Source organism: Macrobrachium nipponense, chromosome 13 (genome assembly GCF_015104395.2).
Source record: "Macrobrachium nipponense isolate FS-2020 chromosome 13, ASM1510439v2, whole genome shotgun sequence".
NCBI lineage: Eukaryota > Metazoa > Arthropoda > Malacostraca > Decapoda > Palaemonidae > Macrobrachium > Macrobrachium nipponense.
Genome location: NC_087206.1, coordinates 58,431,487 through 58,455,448, shown reverse-complemented (window position 1 = coordinate 58,455,448; position 23,962 = coordinate 58,431,487). Strand labels below are relative to the sequence as shown.

At 34.3% G+C, this 23,962-nt stretch overlaps 1 protein-coding gene across 1 annotated transcript in view; it reads left to right on the top strand.

Moving 5' to 3' along the window:
- Positions 1-23,962, top strand: part of LOC135225803 (MAM and LDL-receptor class A domain-containing protein 1-like) — a 104,762-nt gene that overhangs the window by 37,047 nt on the left and 43,753 nt on the right. Inside the window, 5 exon segments of the mRNA XM_064265299.1 lie at positions 11,614-11,707; positions 12,868-13,104; positions 19,255-19,407; positions 19,730-19,859; positions 21,409-21,613. Coding sequence (XP_064121369.1) covers positions 11,614-11,707; positions 12,868-13,104; positions 19,255-19,407; positions 19,730-19,859; positions 21,409-21,613 — 819 coding nt within the window.

Here is a 23,962-nt window from a genome sequence, read left to right as displayed (position 1 = left end):
AAATAACATCCTATTTCGAATATTAACGGTGTAATTCGCATACAGTAAATTATTAAAACACTTTTCAGTTGCAAATGTACAGAAAAGATATCCTTTTATTTACCTAAAACTTACACATAGCGTAACTCTTTAAAGCCCGGGACGCAGTGTTACCATGCGCGACCACCACAGGACAGATGGAAAAAAATAAAGTATAGTTATAATACACTCTAAATGTTAGCTGCCAAATAAAAAAAATTGAAAGCAGTAACTTGGGTCCAACCTCTAAGGAACTCTTGCTGTCTGGTGCAAAGGTGCAAACCAGTTCACTGGAACTCGATATGCTTTAATAACTGGCGCCACATGTTGACTTCCTCGGGTGTTAGCACATTGACTGGGACACTATACTGCTCATTAGAATGCGGTTTCACTAAAGTTCCTGAAAAGGCAGTCTAACTCATTCTTGTTTTTGACAGAATGAGTGTTTTCATAGAGCAGTTTTGATTTTTCGTGCAAATTTCGTTGACACAGTAAAGATTTTCTTGCATAATATGAAACTATATTTTTACTGCAAACTTTTCCCCCCTTCGGAGTGGTTAGCATCTGAAGGTTACAGCCTTCTAGATTTTCAGAAATTCCTTAGGGAATTTCCGAATATATATATATATATATATATATATATATATATATATATATATATATATATATATATATATATATCCTATACATACATACTATATATATATATATATATATATATATATATATATATATATATATATATATATATATATATATATATATATATATATATATATATCTTTATCTTTATATAATGGTTAAGAATGATTAAATGTGCCTTGAAATACTTCCAAAATACAATTGAAGTAAACCGAACGGCCAGAATATCGAGAACAGCGAGCGAGTAAATACGTTTTCTTAGGAAAATGTAAAAAAAAAGAAAAAAAAAAGAAAAAATGGACGGAGGAGGAGACAGAGTAACAGGTAGTACCTGTTTCTTTCAGACATTGAGTTTGACAAAGTTATGTGATCTCATTCAAAATGTTCACAACATAAGAGTTGGGAGATAAAGGGCAATCTTTTAACCAGGTGGATGATAAGCAGAAATCTAACCAAGGGTTGGATGTGAAAAAATAAATAAATCATAGAATAAGATGGACCTTGAACCTCAGTAATAACCACTAAGGCTTCATCGAATTGATCGCCCCACAAGGTCAGGATTTCGGAACCAGCAAAATAAGTAACTGAAGAAAATCACTGAAAAAAGCTCGGCTGTCAGTTGCCACAGTATGGGTAGAATTGGTAGGCGAGAGACTAATACACATACAGAATAAGAAATCGACCGTCACTCCCTTGCAGACGTAAACGTAAACCTGGATTACGCTACAGTGACTACACTGAAAATAACGACTAGTAAGTGTCAGAGGGATTTTAAATTTGACTCTGCGAACTGGTGAAGGGGTCAAAATGAGTGATCAAAAACCAAATGACGTTTGTGGGGCACGGGTTGAAATCACGACCTTTTGTATGCCCTGGCGAATACCTTCCAACACCTCAGTCTGGGTCACGTGCCAAAACAAAGCAAAATGCGAAGCTATCAGCAATTCTAACTGTTTGGAGGATTTGTAGTTTGATTTTTTTTGTTTAAAATACCTGTTGAGAACAACAAAGTCATTGAAGGTTTTTGGGCTTGAATGAAATGATGAAAAAAAAAGTCCTATTATAGTAAATCTTATGACACAGTGTAGGACAATTATTGCAAGCTACGAATATCCGTCTCGAATTTCTTTCGTACATCGAGAAAGATCTTATCCTGTCTATAAAGAGAGTGCAATCGTTGCAACCTATCTAAAAATATATAAAGAGAACTATGATGTATCTGCTATGCTTCTCAAATCGAGAATAAAGACAATGAAAATTACAGGGATCTGAGAAGAAGTCTACTGACCCGGGAACCAGCTTCTGGAATGGAAGGATGGAAGGACTGCAGAAAGGCGATCCTTGCAGGATACTTGCTCGTTAGTATTGCCGAATATTTGCTGAACTTTCGTAACATCTACATGGCGTGTGCCACGAACAACATTCCAGAGCTGAATTGTCGTATTATTCTATTTTAATTCTCTGCTGCCTTCGCTAGTGATAAAGGCTCAAAATATGCAGAATTGGTGACACTATCCTCAACTTTTGTAATCAAGTTCGATGCATATTTTGGAAGAAAAAAAATCTGTCGCGGCACTGAACTATGTCGTCTTCCTTGTCCTCATGTGGAATGAGGATTACCCTTTTTTATAGGGCATTCCCGGAGAGTGGAATGACATGAGGACTAACATGGTATGCTAAGTGTCTCCATTAAATGGAGTGGAATGTTTGCCCTGGAATTTAGTCTATTAGCATTCTCGTCCTTTCGTATTCTTCTGGTTTTGTTTTTAGGAAGTTATTTAGTATAGGAAAGATTTCGTCCACTGATATGCTGCAATTAAAACTTTCTAAAATTCTCCGAATTCAGAACTAATACATGTATATATATATATATATATATATATATATATATATATATGTATATATGATATACATATATATATATATATATATATATATATATATATATATATATATATATATATATATTTATTTATATAAGTAGTAAATATCTATATATAAGTATATACATGTGTGTGCGTAATGTGTATGCGCGTGTGTGAGTGTGTATGTATGTGTGTGCGTGAGTTTGTATGCGCGTCATCTCTCTGAACTGTGAATCAAGTGATGAACTCTGTATCAGGATTCAAGTCTCTCCTGGCGACGAGGAAAAGCTGCCAATAGAGTTTTAGAGTATGGCTTCCATTCCTGTGCCAGCGTGGAGATGTGGAAAGGGAGAGAACATGGTCTAGCAGCCTTGTTACTGTTATGCAATGCATTTGAGCGAATGATTTTAACCTTCAAGAAACGTGCTCTTAAATGGTAACAATTGGATAACCACACACACACACACACACACACACACACACACACACACACATATATATATATATATATATATATATACATATATATATATATATATATATATACACATATATATATAATATATATATATATATATATATATATATATATATATATATATTATATATATATATATATATATATATATATATATATATATATATATATATATATATTATATATATATATATATATATATATATATATATATATATATATATATATATATATATATATATATATATATATATTTACATATGCATACATTTATATGTATGCATGTAATGCAGTACATCTGTGCTGGAATATCTAGCCTACACTTCGGTCTTTTTTTTTTTTTTTTTTTTTTTTTTTTTGTTAATCCTCTCAGTCCCTTACCAGGAATTCGGCTCAGTCAAAATCAACCGTACATGAGTTGATGTAAATGGGAATTTATTTTGCGCGTGCGAAAGCACAGGCAATTCTGAATGCTTCAGAGGGACGGCGCACAGAGTATCAGAAGTGTAGAAGCGTGATGAAGGAGGAATGTATTTGGAGAAAGAAGTTTAAACTACCAAGACAGTTACGAAACATAAGGACGAGGGTAAGAAATTAATCTTTGCGACGGGAAGGAACAGAATGTTTTGCTTGTTTTCAACAACAGGTTTAAATTTGTTACCGAGAAGGACGTGTACGTCCGATCGTTCATGAACAAGGGAGAGAGGAAACGGAAAACGTTCCTCTAAGTCATTTTACTGTAGAGTTTAGCGTTATCTTTGTCATTTCGTTAGTGTGATTAATTTAAGAGATCTGAATTTGCACAATGTTGTAAAAGGTTTCAATAGTCTTTCATTTTTCACCCACTGAAAATGCTGACTCGCAACTTTTGCATTTTAATCTTTTTTTGCCAAATGGAACAGATCTAAACAAACCAGTTCCCACCATGGGACAGGAAAGAACGTCCTGTTACTTGGCTTTTGTAATGCGATATTTCTGACCAGGATATTCTGGTCTAGCTAATGATGAATCTTCGATTTATCTATATATTTACCCTCATTTCCTACATCATTTTCGGCCCTCATTTGTTTCCTTCTTTTTCTTCAATATCTTTCTAAATCCCTCAAGCCCCTAATGAGAAATCGATATCATGCGTGACTTACCTATTGATCCGTCGTGAATTTACCGTATGATGAAAAGGGGAAGTACGAGCGTTGCGTAGAGTCTGGGTTACATATAAAGTGCTTAAGAAGAAGATATTGTTGTCTGTAACCTCTTAGATTATTCATAAACATTTTCAAGTAGTTTAACTGTCTACAAACTACGTTGTTGATAAGGACAATAGAAATTTCTTTTGCTTCTGTCCACAAAAACTTAGAATAGTGCTTATCCTCAATTTGCCTTTAACAAGAAGTTCTCTCTCAACCCAACTTCTCAAGGAAAAGCTTGACATTCACTCAGTTGAGACTTGCTTAAAACAGTTTAAAGTTTGACATCGTGGGATTTTTTTCCCCACCATAATCAAGAACATTTATAATCAAATTCAGTCAGGATTAATTTTATTGTAATGCATAGTATATTCCAGTTACGTTTGACATAATGAAAATAAGCACCAATTTATCACAAGCTTATCAGAAAAGGAGTATTTTTGTTATGTTAGAAGTATTTACATATTTGATAAATATGCTTTGAAGTCATACAGTTTCTCCGTCAGAGTTAACAAAGCACATTTTGAAATGGTGGATGGACTTCTGTAACTAAGCAAGTCCACTCAACAGTAATTCCTTAATGCATTGAATATCGTTATTGCAAGTAATATGCTCAATCCCCCTTCGTTTTCTAATGAACAGGTTTTACAACAATTGTATGGGATTGTTTCTGGTTCTTCTGGGATAAGAGAAACATATTGTTGCATGTTTTGCCTCTGTTGTATAATACTGAGAAATCACACACCTTTCCAGCCTTTCATCGGGATATTTTATTCTTCAAAAATATTTTCCTGAAGCTCTGCAAAAAATATTACCATCCGTGATTTATATATTTCTTGAAAACATAAACAAAATGGTATCATATAAGTCATCACGTTTCTACAAATTATTCCATATATCTTTATAATAATTTTTTCATTCTTAGAATTGTTGTGGATGTTAACTTTGTCCCTTATTCAACTTTTGTTATCCGAATCATGATATCAACTGCTTATTTTGAATTGACAACTTTTGGTGCATATTCTACGAATCACATCGTCATACGACAAAATACCGCCACTTCAGAATCGGATAAAATCTCAAGGGTTCCAATGTAGCCAAGGATATAGGGACTTGAGTATCTTCCTTAAAAAACAGAAGAAAGATTTCACAGCATCAAAAGAATGATGAAATATGGACCAACCTCCAGGGCTTCAAAGACTTTTCTGACCTAAACTGACTGTACTAGATCCCTGAAAACTGAATGCAAAAACATTAGCTCTCATTTTTCGAAGGTAAATCAGGTGTGGCTTCAGTAGATTCACTTTTGACAAGAAACAAGGCGATGACAAGTGCAAAACGTTTTATTTACAGAAATAAAAATTTTACCTTTTAGAAATAAAAAAAAAGTGAGAATGAGGGCAGACAGTTCTGCTACTGTTGACTTGGGTTGTTTTAAATACCCATGTCAACAGTATCAGAACTGGACGCTTTACTCTTTTTCATATCTTGGGCTGAATATGATGGAAGATTTTAAAATGAACTTCACATCATGGTGTGTTTGATTTATCATCAAACGCAGACCCCATAATTGTTTTCATGCAAAACACACCAATCCACAGGTTGATCTTGCATGATAGCAGCTTTATGTTATTTCATTAACTAACGTGAAGTTCAATTAACATCTTTAATGTATGCAAATGCATGCTTTAGAATGACTCTGCTGTACAATCAGGGTTTTCTGTCTTTATTAAAATAAATATAGGTACAATATTACCAAAATATATTTTAAGAATTTGATAAATGCTTTAGACTTTTTGAGCAACGAAACAGACGGGAGACGTACATGTATGGTTTAAAAATACATTTTATGAAGAAATGAAGAAAATTTAGACGACTTAGGCTATTCTGGGAAAGGATGTCCATAATTACACCAGAAAGAGAGTCAAACGTAAACATTGGAAGCCGGCAGTTTGTCAAAATGCTTGACCAAAGCAGTCAATACTTACCGGGGGTAAGGCGGCGCGGTAGATGGATGGGGTCAGGAGAGTCATCGCTTGAAAATAACAGCCTTGCGTGCATTTCCAGGATTGCTTAAAACATTTTTTGCATAAGAACCCGTACTTACGTAAACCTGCGATTTGCACATGACCCCAACGGATTAAGCTTCATAAATACGTGTATGGCCCGTGGTATGGGAAGCGCAAATAGCTTTGAAATTCCAATTTTTTGAAGGATTAATTTCGGTATTGAGCTTTATTAAGTTATTTTTTTTTTATATTTTCTTTTGGTAACGTATGCTCTGCATTGTGACGATAGACCTGGCTCGTTACTGGAAGATAATTCTTAAATATTCAATGATTTCTAGTAGTCAACTGCGTCTCAATCTTTTATTTTGAAGAAATTAACACCAGCAAAGACTAGGAGAGAGAGAGAGAGAGAGAGAGAGAGAGAGAGAGAGAGAGAGAGAGAGAGAATAGCGTTCCTTAGGTTATTATTATTAGTAGCTGTGACGACAAACCACCCACCTTCCCCCACCTCTCTCATTGAGCCCTTTATTTTTCCTCTCTCATTTGTTCACAAATGGTTCTATCGCACGGAAACGCCATTAATAGTCCGCCACCCTGATTACTATAGGTTTGCCCTACATAAAAATGTGGATGAGGGGAATTCTTCCTTCCGGCTACGTCTTCTCAGATTTTTTGCAGGAAGTTCAGTCAGTCAAAAGGAGACTAGAAAAAGCGTTCTGCTTGATCATTTCTATTGGTTAGCGGGAATAGCTAAGAGTACTTCGGTTTAAAAAGGATATCTGTGGTTTTCTTGACAACCGTACTCGTGTATGGGGTTAAAAAATAGACTTGAACATTATGAGTTTTGAAACCGGTTTCCAAAGCACTGAAGTAATCTCAAGGAAGTGAAAAAAAAGTATTTTAGTTAAAAGAAAATAAATATTAAGGTAATAATTGATAGTAATATTAATCATAATGATGAATCTGAGTATGAAATCAATGCTTCTCTTTCGGTAATGCTGTAAAAACTTATTCAAAGAAAGAATTACGTTTGTAGAAGAGAGAAAGAAAAAATCGACCGCCCTCTTTCAGATTCTGACTGTTTCTTTTCTATTAGGGTGATTCGTTAGGCCATTTCTTCGAATTAGCTGGCTCTGGGTTTCTTATTATGAAGCCTTGACCCTTCTAAGAAGGTTAATTATTCTGGTCATTTTCCCGAGATTACGCAGGATTGGCGTTTACTGTATATATTCTCTTCATGGCACGGAATTTATACACTTTAGCCGAGTCTCTCTCTCTCTCTCTCTCTCTCTCTCTCTCTCTTCTCTCTCTTCCTGTGATGAGGCAATTAAAAAGGTTGATTCGAGGCTGGAATTTCTGAATGAATATTCCGAGCATTGTGTCTGACATTTAGTTCTGGGAACAAGGTATGAATTTTACGGTCATTCTTATATATTTTCATCATTTAGAAGTGGATGGTAGAATATGAAAAGCTTTTATTCACTGTCTATATGGAATTATTTGTTTCCAAAAACTCTAAATAGAAGTCAATTGAGTGGGAAAGTGTAAGATATTCAGAAAGTAAGAGTGTATTAAGGAAATTGACGCAAGATGCTTTAATTTCGGATGTATAATGCCCTCCGATGACGTATCTATTTATGTACTTGATTACCCTGAATTGAGCTATGGCAATATGTCAAAATTAATGGGATTGCGTGGACTTTCGTGCTTGCATAAACATACCAGGGAGGACATTAATCTGAGCCACCTGTGAAAGAAGGGCTTTATAGTATAGATACGAAGAAGGGGGCAGGGAAATGTAAGTGTTTCACAGGAAAGGTACGTGGGGAATGCGGTGACCAAATCAAGGTCGGACATATCACGAGTTTGGTAGGCTCCAGTTTTTTTCTGTATGAGATTGTGGGAGCTTTAGATTTTCTTTTAAGGCGACAAAAACGGACACCACAAACAGTACCTAGGTTTTAAGTTTGACTTGGAAACAAATATTTTTGTATGTTTAATGCAAAGAATTTCATTGTGAGAAACTCTGGGTTCGATCCCGATGTGGAAAGGGAATTATGATTTCTGTGAACACGTGATCGTGTATTAATTTCGTTTCCACAATATAATATATGGTTGGATTAGTATATGAGTATTATTATTTAATATTGTATATTATTAGAGATATAGTATAGTATATATATAGTATAATAGTATATATATATATATGATATATATATATTAGTATATATAGTATAGATATAATATATATATATATTTAAATTATATTATATATATTATATGATTATATATATTTATTATATATATACTGTATATATATATTATATAAAATTATAGATATTATATATATATTATAGTGTATATATATATTATATATATTATAGTAGATCCTATATATATATTAGCTATATATATATAGATCTTAGTATATATATATATTATATTATTAGTATATCATATATATATTTATATGTATATATATAGTTATATTGTTATATGCGATGTATATAGGGAAGAAAGGTGAAATAATGGTTATAGATCCTTAAAGGTTTCGTCTATAGTTCTTACACTATTATTAAGAGGACTGATACAGAGTGGAAGAAATTGACGTTATATATGCCATGAAAATAGAAAATGACGGTATTCTACCTTCTTTGGTTTGCCTAAGGTACGGAAATATTCATGAGTTAAACATAACGTGTACAGAAAATCCACCATTATTTCTGCCAATGTCCATTTAATTATGTCCAAAGCAATCAAGTAAATGAATTACGAATATGTAGTCTTGAATAGATTTTAAACAGAAGTGGGTAAGAATAAAGTCAAGAATTTGAAATATTCTGAATCTATGTTAGATAATGCATCAAGAGTGGCGAAAAGGATATTTTATGAAGATAAGAAGAGAGACACACGTGTCGCAAAAGATCTGCCAGTACTACCGTACAGTAGCAATTTCTAAGATGTATCTCATCTCCTTAAGAATAATACACCGAAACAAGCTCTTATACAGAAATCTTTTGGCAGCAGCAAAGGATTTGTATATCAAACACCTGAAGGTCATGTGAAACTTTTAAAATCACTGGAAAAACGAATAGAACAGCACAAAAAAGGTAAGATATCACAGGAGAACTGGAATTTTCGTTCATGTTGGTGAAAACTATGGTGACATCAGTTGGCTAGTTGTTAAAAAGTTTACTCTGATTACGTACTAGAAATAAATAAAATGAGATTTTATTACTTATGTATAGTGGCTAGTGTCGTAAAATGCCACTCAGATGTTGCGGAATTGAACACCAGAATAAAACAGCATAAATACTCAGTAAGAACAGGTCAGACAAATAATGCTTTATTTTTACATTTAAGTGAAAAGTCCCACCGAATACATAAGACGCAAAGCCAAATGTTGTCACGTTGTAACGAAACCATTTCATGGAACTTGCTAGAATCTGTTTTGATTCAGTTAACCTGGGTGAATAATTTTAATGTAAGTCAAGGATTATTTTCTTTTGACCCGGTAATAAAACATATGTTCCAGAAGTAATTGAAAGACAGAATAAAGAGGATTACCAATAAGTAGATTTCGATTTTAATTTGTTGACCGCTTTGTGACCTCCTGACTTTTTTGTATTCCCTATATAATAGGCCCTTGCTTCTGTATATCTTTAGTTGCTGTGACCATGTCTTGGTAATACGACGAAAGTACTTAGCATCTCCAGTGTTTCAATTTTCCTTCGTGGCTGTAACTTTGTTCATATATATATATATATATATATATATATATATATATATATATATATACATATATTATATATACATATACACGCACACACCACACACATATATAGAAATAGAAATATATATATATATATATATATATACTATACTATATACTATATCTATCTATCTATCTATCTATCTATCTATATATATATATATATAATATATATTATATATAATATATATATATATATTATATATATAATATTAAAGTTTGCCGTACGTATGTTTACGGACTGTAATAACCCATATGCTTATCTAAAGCTTTACTGCGCAGTTTTAATTCTACATATATATCTATTACCTGTATAGCAAGGAACTAATTATATCTCGGTATTATAAATATCGAACTCTGCTGACGAGAGAGAGAGAGAGAGAGAGAGAGAGAGAGAGAGAGAGAGAGAGAGAGAGAGAATGCGGAAACGGTTGCTCTAATGACAGGTCACTTTAACTAGGTGAGACAAAGGTTGTCAGGAGTGTTCGTCATGAAACATAAAAAATCTCTTGACCCAAATACCTCTCTCCCTTGACTCTATGGAATTTCCTTGTTTAGTCAACTTCCCTTTAAGGGTATTTAAGAGTAGTCCCCTTCTTTTTTTATTGATATTACTTGTAGCTTGTCGACTTTTGGTTTATTTTGCTGCAGAAGAAACAGAAAGGATGAACAAATCTCCACCGAAACATGGCGAATATTAAAAAAAGTAAAATAACAATAAGTTAATTTTCATAAATTCCTGCAGGTGGTATGGACGATAGAGCTCTGAAGAATGAAGATAATTTAGGGGTGAAAGGGCTGAAAAGCCAAATAAAGCTGTTTACTTTAGAGTTCACAGTATGAGTTGCTGTCCAACGTGAATTTTGAAAATTCTCAAAAACGATTTGTAGTCAAGATGTCAATCAGACCTGGGATGCAATCTTGACTCTTTTCGTTCTAATTCTCAGGGATAAAGCTAAAGATGAACTCACGTGGGTTCAAGGACATCCCTCTCCCTCTTACACCGTGCAACACTCAAATTGCATAGCACTAACGGAAAAACCAACCCTCGTTGGTCCCTCTGCTAAAATGAATTAGCTACCAAGATGCCATAATGATAATTTAAAAACCAAATGAAGACGTCGTTGTGTTGTGTTAACTTTCGTTCTCACTCTCAGTTTCTGCAGCGGTTTGTAGAGGAAAGGTAATGTGAGGTTTGAGGAGCACTAGTAATTGACTTGTTTATCACCTGTTAAGCAAGGAGCCTGGCATTCAGCTGTCCGAAGGAAGACATCTTCCAAATCCTCTGGGGCGTGTGACTGTGAGGGGACTTTGTGATTGGTTGCTAAACTTGGCTTCAGCTGTGAAACTTCGAGCGTAATGGCTTTTCTTTCACGATACAGTAAAACATGTCATGAACACATTTCCGTAAGGTGTTGTACAGACTTCACAAACAGGGTGAATATTAGTCATCGACTATCCAGTGCTTCACACAGTTGCCTAACATTTTGCAACAGGTTCATTCTCCACTTGCAGTCATTGATTTACCTTCAACCATTTTGGAGAAAGAGGTAACTGACGTGTGATTATGACATGTTTTACAGTTCAGAAAAATGCAGTAGTCTTCAAATTATAATTCTGTATAAGTTTTATTTTCTTACAGGATGACCATGATGGGAAGGAAGCCACAAATGAGGAGACAGACAGTGATTCTGTGCTGGTCCGACACAAACGTCAGGATGCTGCGGCTGAAGAAGGTAACCGGATTATGTCGCTTCATTACTTTAGATGCGTCTTTGGGATAAGAAAACATTAATGTTGTCGGTTCTGTCAGTTATTTTTAATATTAAGCTAACGTCCTTTGCTTTTGGAATAAACTTTTGTGATTTGATGATCCTAAAAATTTGGTAAAATTGCCCTCTAACCAGATGAAGAAATAATATCAGAACCTCATATCGTCAAATGTATTTCAATTTGTTAATAGATAACGCTGTATATATACTTTACAAAAGTATACAATTTTATCATGTGTTCTTTGACGATGTTTAGTTTCCTGCTGTGTTGTAGTTCGCCGGTTTTGAATTGCCTATACAGTATATAGCTGTGCTTACTGTAATGTTTAGTTGCTTTTTTTTGCAGTTTGCTGTGACAATTTTATGCTCATTTATTTCAGGCCAAATTTTATAATCTTCAAAGTTTTTAATTTAACTTTCTGATGGTGTAAGAAGCATAAATTTATATATTTTGTTGTAATACTTTCACTAATAAAAATGAATTTATGTTACAGCCATCTTGTGAAAACTCTGCTCAATACTTAAAGCAAAAATCCATTTCCTTTGGAAATCCATAAATCAGCCTAGCACATTAACATGCAATATCTGACCTATATCCAAAAGGTCAAATTCATGGCATCCACCAATAAAACTGATCTACTGTCAGTTCTGAATTAACAATTAGAAATATTTAAATGTTTCATGAGCTCTCTCAAATATATACTGTATTTGTATTTTGGGCACTATCACAAGTAGAAGGTATCTATTTTGATTTATGGTCAAACATGAATAACTGCAATAGTATTCACATCTAACAGTCATGAAATCAACTGAATTTAGTAATTTCTGTAAACTTAGATTTTTCATAAAAAGAATTTGGATTTAAAAAATCACAATGCATTTTACACAATATTAATTTTCCTAAACTATCATCTTGTAGTGTTAGATGATCAATGCCAATTTTTTTTTAGTTCATAACATTTTAAACATAATGCGAAAAGGAAAGGATACACCGACATAAAGATTTCTGAAATTTTTCATCAACAACAATGCAACTAATGTTGCTAACAAGAAGGTTGTAATATACGCAGTTTTTTTTAAGCTCTCTGCTCTCTGATCGTTCATAAAATAACGTTAACCACAAGGTGCGAGTGCCATTCCTGATGTCCCTTCCAGTGGAGGATCCTTAGATATTCCTCCACCCTTAGAGCAGGATCCCTCATTATCTCCAACACTGCCACCAATACCAGAGCCCAAAGCACCAACTGAAGCACCTCTCGTTACTGAGAGGCTGACTGAACCTCCTGAACCAGAGACAGAGAGGCTGTTGCCAACTGTTCAGACTAGTAGCCGCCAACTGGACGGCGAGCCACCAGCTGAAGGTAGTGAAAACCCTTAGCAATTTAGAAAAAGAGGAGATGAATGACAAAATTCCCTCGGCATTCCTTCTCTATAAACTGGCTTATGGTTGGAAGCTTTCTATTAGCTCATTAGATTGAGAGCTTTTGTAATAAAAAGCAGCTTTTTTCTTCTTGCTTTTAGAAGTAGCTCTTAGAGAGAAAAAGTTGTAGTTAAAAGGCTTCACAACTTTTACTTTCATCTACTATATTGCCACTGTGGGAACCTTATTTGTGCTTTCGCGGTGACGATCGTCAGCTAGAACGAACCGTAATTTGTTTACAATCAGGAATGTTTGTAAAAAAAAAAAAAAAAAAAAAAAAAAATTGCGAAATTTTTTTCCTGCGAGACATAGAACACCAACCTATTATGACTTGCAACATTTAAAGACCCACCTTACCCTTACAGAAACCTGCATTGCATGTCTTTCTTTAGAACCTTCTATGCTTATGATAAATTTATGCTTAATCTTTGACTTTGCTCTTGCCTCCAGAAAAATGAGTAAACCAAATTTATGATATAAGGAAGAAATGTTTGTTTTAGTGCGATTTTCCATTATTAGTTATACTGTTCACAGTTTTTTTAATTCTGCATTTTGTTATTGATATGGAATGAAACCATTAAAGATTTTTTCACTTAGCTTGCATCCTTGTTTTTGCGGCCGGTGATGTTACATAATTCGCATATAGAATCCATTGTTTCATCTTGTGGAAGGCCATAAAAATTAATGTTCTGTGCCTTGCCGTTATTCTCTGTGCAAAATTGATGTACCTTGTTTCGGTGCTAAGTTGAACTTGTTAAAAAATCTGTTGTTCTGTATACAACTCAACAGTTTACATATTAAAATTCAGTTATGCAGGTAGTTGTCTTTTTTATCTCTTATCAATTCTTAATTGCATGATGATTTGAACATCTCAGTGTATTTCAAAGTAAAGAGCTTATGCAGTAGATATTTTATGCAAGGAGTTGTATACAAAGATCATATTCAGTCTATTGAATATACATAATACTGATAAAAGTTAAAAAACTTAACTGGAGCTACCTTTCTGTAGTTTCAGTGAGCTTCAACAATATCTGTTTATGAAATGGACAAATAAAACCTTGGCTTACATCAATTTTACAGCAAAATCATGGATGGGCTATTTGACTGTTTCTGTTTAATGCTCTGTAACCAAATTGTGTTTTTACATAAGTATCCCTTTAAATTTGGGAATGATGTGAATATAAAGTATAGGCTAGAAATTGCCATATCTTAGTCACAAGTTTAAACTTAGATCAGGCCTCTTGCTATATTTGGCAATTAACTTTATACAGACTTTTCAAACAAATATGTGAAGCAATGAATTACTTCTCAGAAGGCTTGATCAGGGCCATGTAGGTAGATTATTTAGGGAGACCATGGATTCATTGCTGTCTTCTTTTGTTTTCTCGTGAACAAATGACAGAAGTGGCCTTTGCTTTTGATGGTGATTCTCCCATTTTATTGCTGACTCAGTGATGCTTAGCTTTGGGCTGCTAGTACTTAGGACTGACTTTACTTTACAAGGGTGATGGCTTGCCATGATATTTATTTTATTTCACCCTCAATAGGCAGTTCATTGCTCACATATTCTAAATTTCCTTGATGTTAGATACTGAGTGTCATATTTGTATTAACTGTATTTTTAAATTAAAGGGAAATATGATGAGAGAAAGGGATACTAGGCATTACTGATAAAATTCCTAAAGTTACCAAAGACTTTCCTTTTTCAAGAGCACTATACATGGGTTTTAGATACAAGGCTAGATATTTAATATTAATGGATATTGAAAAAGAAACATGGCGAATTCCTTGTAAAAACTGGTCCGGTTTGGTAGTTAAGTCACCCACAGCTTGGTTATAAGACCTAGGTATAAGCCAAAGAAAGGAGGACTATGAATTCACTGGCGTGAAATTTTCCTTTTGTTCTGCTTTCTCTACCTTTTCATTAGTAAATAGTAGCACAGCCAGACGAAGAAACCACACATCCGTTCTAAAAATAGAACTCAGTGAATTAAAAGAAGTTCAAGGGCTAATTAGGAAGAAGCTAAAGGTAACAGATGAAAATTAAAAGGAAGACGGTGTTGTTGCCGGGACCGTAAAGGAGCTGTGAAAATCTTAAGGAGACTACCATCTACATTGTGATTTCCAAGGCACACTGATAACCGCATATGAAATACATTTCTCATGACAAAGAATTGGTTAGCTCATATCTTTAGACGTTATTCCTTACAGCTTCGAAAGCAGGAAAGGTCAGAATTTTCAAGTAGAATTGCACTTATTTTAGAGGAATTTTATGTCAGTTATTTTTGAGAGAAGCCATAACATTCTATTAGATAGGCCCATCTACGCTTTGTTCATTGTGAATAAGGAAGCTAAAGTAGTTTTTAATTGAATGAAATACTAATTTAGTTTATTTGAACTGATTTACACATGTGTAAGTGTTTGACAGAGGCGGTTTTGCAGGTACTAAGAAAATCGGAAGATTTTGTAGTTATTCTGCTAAGATCTCTATTATAGATTAAAGAGCCTTTTTCTTTTTATTCCCTTCTTAATTATAATAAGTGTTGTCAAAATCTGAATTATTGTAATAAATGATTTGATGTAACCATATTTATTAGAAAACAGTGCAATATGCGGTACAAATTGTGGTGAAAATACGACCACCAAAGAACCTGATATCAAAGTCCCTTTAAAGTCCACCTCTAATAAGAATATGACTTCGTTGTGCTGACCCGAATCCTAGAAAAAACGCCAAGACGCGTAATCAATAAAACAAAACAAGGATTTCATTACACAAAAGAACAAACAAATATAAGACAACTATTGATTCCTTCTAATCAAGTGTATAAGTTTAACAGAGTCATCCTAGACAAAATAACATGAACCAGGTAGATAAATATCTTTAACCAGGTAAATAGAAAAGTTACCGTCATTTTAGACAAGGGAAAGAATAGTACGGTCTCTAAATGCTTACAACTTTCATGTTGCAATAAATTCCTATCTGGTAAGAGACAGTCAACTTTTGTGTGCTGGTGCAAGAGCATTAGGAAAGTGTGTTGGGGGTGTTCAGTGAGTATAACTTCCAGTATCACAGGGTGAGATTTTCCTTATTCCTTCAATTAGAAATATAACATGTTTACTTTGCCGTTAGATGAAAATGCGTGGAATTTTGACGTTTTCAACAATATTCTTTCTTCTTGATGATGGCATTGAAGCTTTCTTTGCCCCTGAAAGAATTCAGCAATGGCTTGAATAATACTAGTTAGTCATATGTCGTCTCATCTCACCGAGGGAATGAGAACTTTGGGGATAGACACTGATTTCCGGCATAATTTGGCGATACTGAATCGTATGGCTCCCCCGACACAGCTGACACTTTTTAACGATTATTGCCAGACCTGCTGGACATAGCATGAAAGATGACAGCCTCTTTAAAAGGTAAATAAAGATTTAAGGACGTCTACCACTTCCACAAGACAATGGCTCAGGCCGCATTTCTATCCAGCAAAAATGTCATCAATTGTGGTGACTTTAACTTTTGGAAATGAGTTTTGAGAATCATTCAAAGGAGTTTGGAGAATTGTTATACCAGGTGTTCTAGTGAGGAATAAGCATGCTATGGATAGCAAGGGAGACAGGAATATGTGAAATAATAATAATAATAAAAGCAAAATTAAGATGGGAAAGGCAAAAGTGCTGCCACATCATGCAATTCTTAATGATACTAAATTATTGTGGTCCAGGGTAAAATATTTACAGGAATATAATTGAATGCGTTGCCACAAATTATTGTGGTCCAGGTTTTTAAAATTAAAAAATTTACAGGATATAATTTTGAAATGGTTCCACATATTTTTGTAGTCTTTTTATTAAAACTTATGGGCTTTGTAGTTCTGAGTTGCAACAAAGTTTTGCCCTCAAGTGTTTGTCAATTCTCAGAAATAACTATATTTCGTACTGCTCAGTCTGCTCATGTCGAGTACATTATTTCGAGATATAATAAATTTTTCTGATAATGGAATGCCTTGTAATCACTTCGTCTTTAGTCATACTTGACTGGGATCAAATGTATGACAAAAAGTTTCTACAAGCTTATTGTATATAAAGTATAAAAATTTAAACGCTATTGAACTAGATATTATATAGTTTTCTAAGTATTTACGTGCTTGCTCTAGTTCAGCTTGAATCATGCTTAATTCAGACTAAGTTTCAGACAATACCTAACTAAGCACAGTAGAATATATTGCAATAGTGCACATAATATTTGAAGGTTAGAAAAGCTATTTAGAGCTACTTCTATGCTGTAAAACGTTTAGTTAATAAACAGTAAAGTTGTAATATACAACTAATTAGGACTAAATGAATTATTTTGGTTATTTTGATTTGAATGTTAAATTTACTTTATTTCCTTGTATCCATGAACACAAGTGCTTAATTAAAAGTTTTAAGCTCTAAAGTATCACATAATTGATAATGAGTGATTCTTAGCCTCAAAATAGTTTTTGAAATAAGGTTATAATATTTGCACCAGTTACTGTAGTTGTGAGGATGATTATTAAATCATCAATCATTCAAGGAGACTTCCAGGCCCCAGCCCCTGCCATCAAGGGTGGGCAGTTTCTTATGCTGTGTGATCACCGTCTTAACAAATGTTATCTTTCCTATCATGACTGAGTGAATGTCCTCATAAACCGTGTTTTCTTTCATATGAAGTAAGATATCTTCTATTTTTTTAAGTAAAATGTCTTCCTATTTTTACATTTCATTAAACATAATCCAGTACAGCACCTTTTCTTTGTAGAAGAGAAAATCTAAACTTTTGTTTTTCAGACTGGCTGCTCTTTTCTTATATTCATTCAGTTTCACAAATTAATTCTAGGGGAAAATGAGGATATTTTGGATGGTTTTCATCACTGTTAACAGATTTCAGAAACTTGATTCAGATGATTCAAGATTCAGGAAATAATGTTTGTAAATCATTCAGCACCACGTAGTCGCAAAAATGACAGCCAGCTAGTTTGGTGAGACCTATTAACAAAATGTTTCCTGACGATTTTAATTTGTTTATATTTATGAGGCAATTTTGCTAGAATAAGGTGGCCTTGTTTATAACCATTAGCATTTTCTCCCCTTACATATCCACTGCATTAAAGTTTTTCCACTTCTGACGTGAACATAATTTTTTTGTAATATCATTGCATTCAAATAAGGTTTGGAAGGCACTTTGGAACATAGAATGGTGTATAATTTTCATAAGTATGTGTTCACGTCAGTAATAATTCAGCAGGATTAATGTACTGAAGTTATAATGCAACCTCCTTCAGTTGTCTGAAAGCTGGTAGAACAGTAAAGTATACTATGGTATCAACCTCATATGGCCACTCCATTGTATCTTTCAAAACTCATCACTGATGTCAACAAGTACTGAGCTTTTAATAACATAATGACCTGGAACATCTAAAAGAATGTCTGGTTCTGATGTATTTGACACTTCTGTAAAGTCCATTCTGGAAAAGTGGATTGTTTCAACCAAGCTGCACTCATCTGGGAGCTTGTTAGAGCTTAGCCTTCCACAGAGTAAAATCTCTCTTACTTTTAATGTCCTTTAAATGCATACTTTGATGTATCCTGCTCCTATAGTAAATTTTTAAGGGGAACTCAAATAATAGAGTAAAAACATTAATTCTGGTCATAGTTTGGTTCTTCTTTTCCAGTCAGTGTGTGATTTTTCCATGCGTGATTGCCTCTCATTGTGACATGTTTATTGTATTTTTTTTATATTAAACTGCGAATGGTTGCAGTGAGGGCATAGCTTCTGGTGTTTCCAAGTGTTGTAATGTGCCTGGGAAGTCTGTTAGTATAGTTGTGGCATTTTTCATGACATTGGAAAGGGATCAGTATCTTGCCAAGTGCAAGAGCAAAAACTGGTTGACTGCTACATTTTAAATTCTTCCATATAAAGCTTAATATCAGCTTATGGATCGCCTTGTGTTCATGGACAAGTAAAAATCTAATTAAATATTTGCATTTGAAAAAACAGCAATGTTTATTCTTCTTTAGTTATGCCTTAGAGATTTGGGACACTTATTTCATGAGATTGAAATTTTGGCAGAGTTGTGTGAATTTGGTTCGATGCCTGACGTAAACCTGTGCAAGTGGAGTAACCTTAATGTTACTCAGCTAAAATGGATTGCTTCTGCTGGTCGGAATGCTTATTGGTTGGGAGGACCCAAAGACGATGTCACTTATGGTGATGCTTAGGTAAGTTACATTAGACTTTTGTTGCCAATTTGCTTGATCCTACAAATGTTACATATTCTCTGTACTGCCTGTTAGTTTGCCCAATATGTATTCCTTTTCATAAATGACTATATTTGAAAGAGTACAGGCACGTTAACAATTTTCATCACAATTGTATTTTGGTTAAAGAAACCTGTGTATAAGAAACTTTTCTACTTTTAAAGTTATTTAAGGTTGATTTTTGGCATTCTTGCTATTCGTTAAACTAATTAATGGCAGAAAATTTTTAGCTGTAAAATTAATAAAAGCCATAATAGCAGAACTACGATATTTCTTTTAATCATCAGGTGGCTACGCCATGTTTGAAACCTCTCAAATTCCCAAGAAGTCAAACCAAGGGCCCACATTTGAGTCTGCAATGCTAATGTCACCAGTTCAAACATCAACAGGGGCCACTGGCATGTGTGTTAAGTTTTGGTAAGTTTTGCAGTTTACGGTAATAGTTGCAGTTTTCCCATAGTTCTCAGGAATTTGGTAGAAATTTTGATCGTATTGCCATATATTTCCAAGAGTAGAAGGAAACATCGACATATGGAGACAGTTAAAAATATGTAATCTATGTCTCTGTGATTTCGTTAAGCCATAATCATACTCTCTATCTCGGGAAACAGTTGTAATTTGCTAACTTGATGAAAAATTCTAGTTTACATAATTGGGAGCTAGCATACGTCTAGTTGTCTCAAGGTTCTCTAAATGTTAGTACAAATCCCTAGAGGCGGATGTATGAGAGTAAAGAAACTTTACTCGGTGATCTTGTTTAACTATTTGGTAATAATAACCTACACTTACAACACTATAGGCAAAATAGGGTTATAACTTTTATATTAGTGATTCGTAACTAAGATGCTAATCATAAGTAACAAATGCATAGAAAAGCTCTGAATTATACTTTAGTCGCCAAGTACACCCACGGCCGTACAGCAAAAATATTATCTGCACTGATTTTTACCACATAAGAGAAACTTAAATATACTGATTTTAACAGACATCATTACACGAGGGTTATAATTTTTCCAGAGTGAATGGTAAGAAATAATCATTCAGCCATTATTGATTTTAATAATGGAGCTACATTGCAGATTGCAGTGAAATATCTGTATAAACTAATTCAGTTTACTATTTGCTTTTGATAAACTTTGTACAGGTGTTGCATCTTGCATACAGTAGGCATTGTTTGGAATATAGTATTAAAGGTTCTTTGCAGCATCCAAACAGTAACAAAGTTCATTGCCTCCTGCTTTTACTTTTCACTTGTTCTGCTTGGTCTCCTCCCAACTTCTGTCCATCTTTATTTTTACCTTGCTAATTTTAGGAAAATTCCATTGCGCCATCCATAAGAGAGTAAGAATGTGATTCACTGGGATGGTTAAACTACATCTTCCTTTAATAAATATAATTGTTTCCTTTGTTAAGTCATTTCTTTCTATGATGGAAATAATTCTGCTATTAAGTTTAGTAATAATACACTGGATATCTTCTGTAAATGGTGTTCCAAATCATAAGTAAAAAGCTAAGAGTGAATAAATTGAAAATACTTGAATTATTGTTCCACATATTAACCAATAAAGTAGTTGCGACTTCAGTAGTTATCATTTTGGCAATGTGCTAGTAAATGTTGTTAGTGTTCAGCTCTGAACTTCTGTTTTCCATAATGGTTCATTTTCTAAGCTTCTAAAATATGAAATATACGTTAGACTATTCATTTACTTTTCCTGTTAATAATTATATAAGTTTTTTCGGTGAATATCAAGTAAGCTAGCTCCAAAGAGAGATACTATTTGGCCAAATAAACAAATATTTTTATCGCCAGAGATTATCATGTTAATCCCATTTTTTGCAGTTTTTCGATATTTTATGCTCCTCATGCACCCTTGGTTCTTGTAGGATGTTGGTGTTTGTATCATGGATGCTTTTTTCATTAGTCAGACATTTCTTCCTTACCATTTTTATCTTTTGCGTTCTACAGGTACTCTATTTCTGGGTTGAGTCCAAACAGGGTACGGGTGTTACTTCACCCTATGCCTGCTGACATGAAGAACGATGACAATGTGGCTGATATGATGATTGATTATGATGGCAGTGGTGATGTTGTTCTTTGGGAGGCAAGAGACATGACCATGGGAACATGGAAAGAAGGCCAAGTTGTTTATACCTTTGATGCCCCACACACAGTAGGTTAAAGTTGCATTTTGCTTCTATTTACATGTTATCCCGTCCTATTTTTTTTTATTTCTTGCCCTGTAATGAAGTATATAATCCTTATTTGATTGCCCTATAGGAATGTTCAAGCTAGTGTATGTAATGTATGTGTATATATAATAACGAATACTTTGCAGCAGTAACGACATGAAAGCAAAATGATCAGAATAACTGGAAACATTAACACTTGCACAAAATTTGCATGCAATGACGCTGCATTGTACAGTGCACAGAAAAAAATCATTGAGCTTCCTTGGATGACAGGATAATCACTACTGAGATATATTAGTGTGGGCCTTGCAGTACAAAAGGAGTTGGTCAAAGCATCACCAACCAATTTCCTTTCATGACTTGGATGGTTTGAGGAGGTTGAATCCTTTACAGGCCATGTTGAACCTAGACATAACAGGAGTGGCATAATTCCAATATAGGTCAGTGAACTCATGATGGGGATGTGATCTCTAAATGACAGCTGGGCCTGTCATCTTTCGTCTAGAAACAGTCTTTAGTACCTTTATTTGTTTACAGTTTTACAGTTTTCTTTGTGGTGAATTAGCTGATGTGAAGCCTTTGATCACATTTTTCCATTTCGTGGCCATAGCGTAAGGTAAACAATTGCGAATGATCTGGTCACCTGCGCTTTCAAACCCTATTATGTTTTCATGGCATACTGTAAGTAATAATTATCATAGTAAATGACTGTCATTGCTGCTTACAGTAATTACGATTAAAGTTATTCTTATTAAAATAAGATGTCCAAAGATAATCACAACTCCACCACTTCCTCAAGCAGTCGAAAAAAGAAAATGACAAGTATTTATTTACACAGTATATCCAAGTCTCCGATCCTATATTTTGCTAATCAGTTATAAAGTCTTAATCTGTAAATACCACTGCCAGTGAACCATGTTACTGTACATGCAGTAGTATTTTACAGCACTAATATAAGTAAGCTTTATCATACAAAAGGTATAATTATTTTCCATATTGTAGTTTAGGCTGCTGAACAGCATCTGTTGCTCACATCTTTTAAATTGTAGAAGTGTATATCACAATTATGATATTACCAATCCAGATTAGCAGTTAAATGTTTCAGTTAAAAATCCACGATAAATAACTGGTTAACGTCCAACTGCAGCTGTAGAAAGGCATGGAATGAAGCAAAGAGCAACAATGGTAAATTCATTCATTCATTTTTTCAAGTTGTACACTTTATTTCAATGCAATAATTATAAAGGTGTTTGCGTTGTTAGTGAAGCCAATCAACAATGGAAAGGAAGTGCAAAATAAAAAACAACAAAAGGAGTGACAGAAAAATGATGCCTTATTTCCTAGACTGAATTTTTTCTATTTAATATTCTTTGTACATGATTAGTGAATGTTATGGAAGCCAAATGATGAGCATATCTTTGGTAACTTTGCATTTGTGTAGGGGAGTTGCAGGCCGGAATTCACTCATGACAGTTGATACATTACTAACTTTAATCTTTGCAATATTAATGCCGGTTCATTTTAAAAGCATAGTAAGAAAACCTAATTTTTCGCTTACCAACTTCTTGCCCATATGACAGCAGTTCTTCCTTAGAATGCAAAATGCTCCATAAGGGTTGCTACTGGGATTTCGTACATGTCAGTTACCTGTGACTTAGAGAACCCAGCATCAGTCTTAGCATAGATTTCTGCTACTTAGGTGGTGGTGCTGCAGTCACCATGTGTAATCACACACCACAGATATGACCCCAAGCAGAGCCTATGGAGCTCCTAGGAAAGCAACAGTTTCCACAGCGTCCTATTGTTCAAACTACAAAGAGTACAGCACCACAGTTCAGAGAGCAAGCTGTGAGAATGGGGCTATTCAGTGTGTGAATTTCCCTCCATCTATGCCAGATTCATTTGACTACCCCTATCCTACCCTGCCCACTCCTCATCAATTTGTCAATCAGCACACAACGCTTTCTTTGTACCAATCAGTAAATGTATAATGCTCAGCTAGTTTCCATCCAGATTTCTGGATCTTCACTCTACACATCTATTTTCACAGTGTGCGTCTATATTCATACTTTTGTCAGTACGTATAGCTGCATTCACATGCAGTACCGGAAAAAGTGTAGTATTAGGCGTAGTGTTGGTAGGGAAAGTGTGATCAACTGGTGGATTGCTGTAATTCTTTTCTCTTAAGAACTCGTGATCCCCGTAGGTGGGTAGTACCTTCAGTGGACCTCATGCGGTGCACTGTAGACATACTTAAGGTTCTTTGCAGCGTGCCTTCGGCCCCCTAGCTGCAACCGCTTTCTTCTCTTATACTATACCTCCTTTCATAT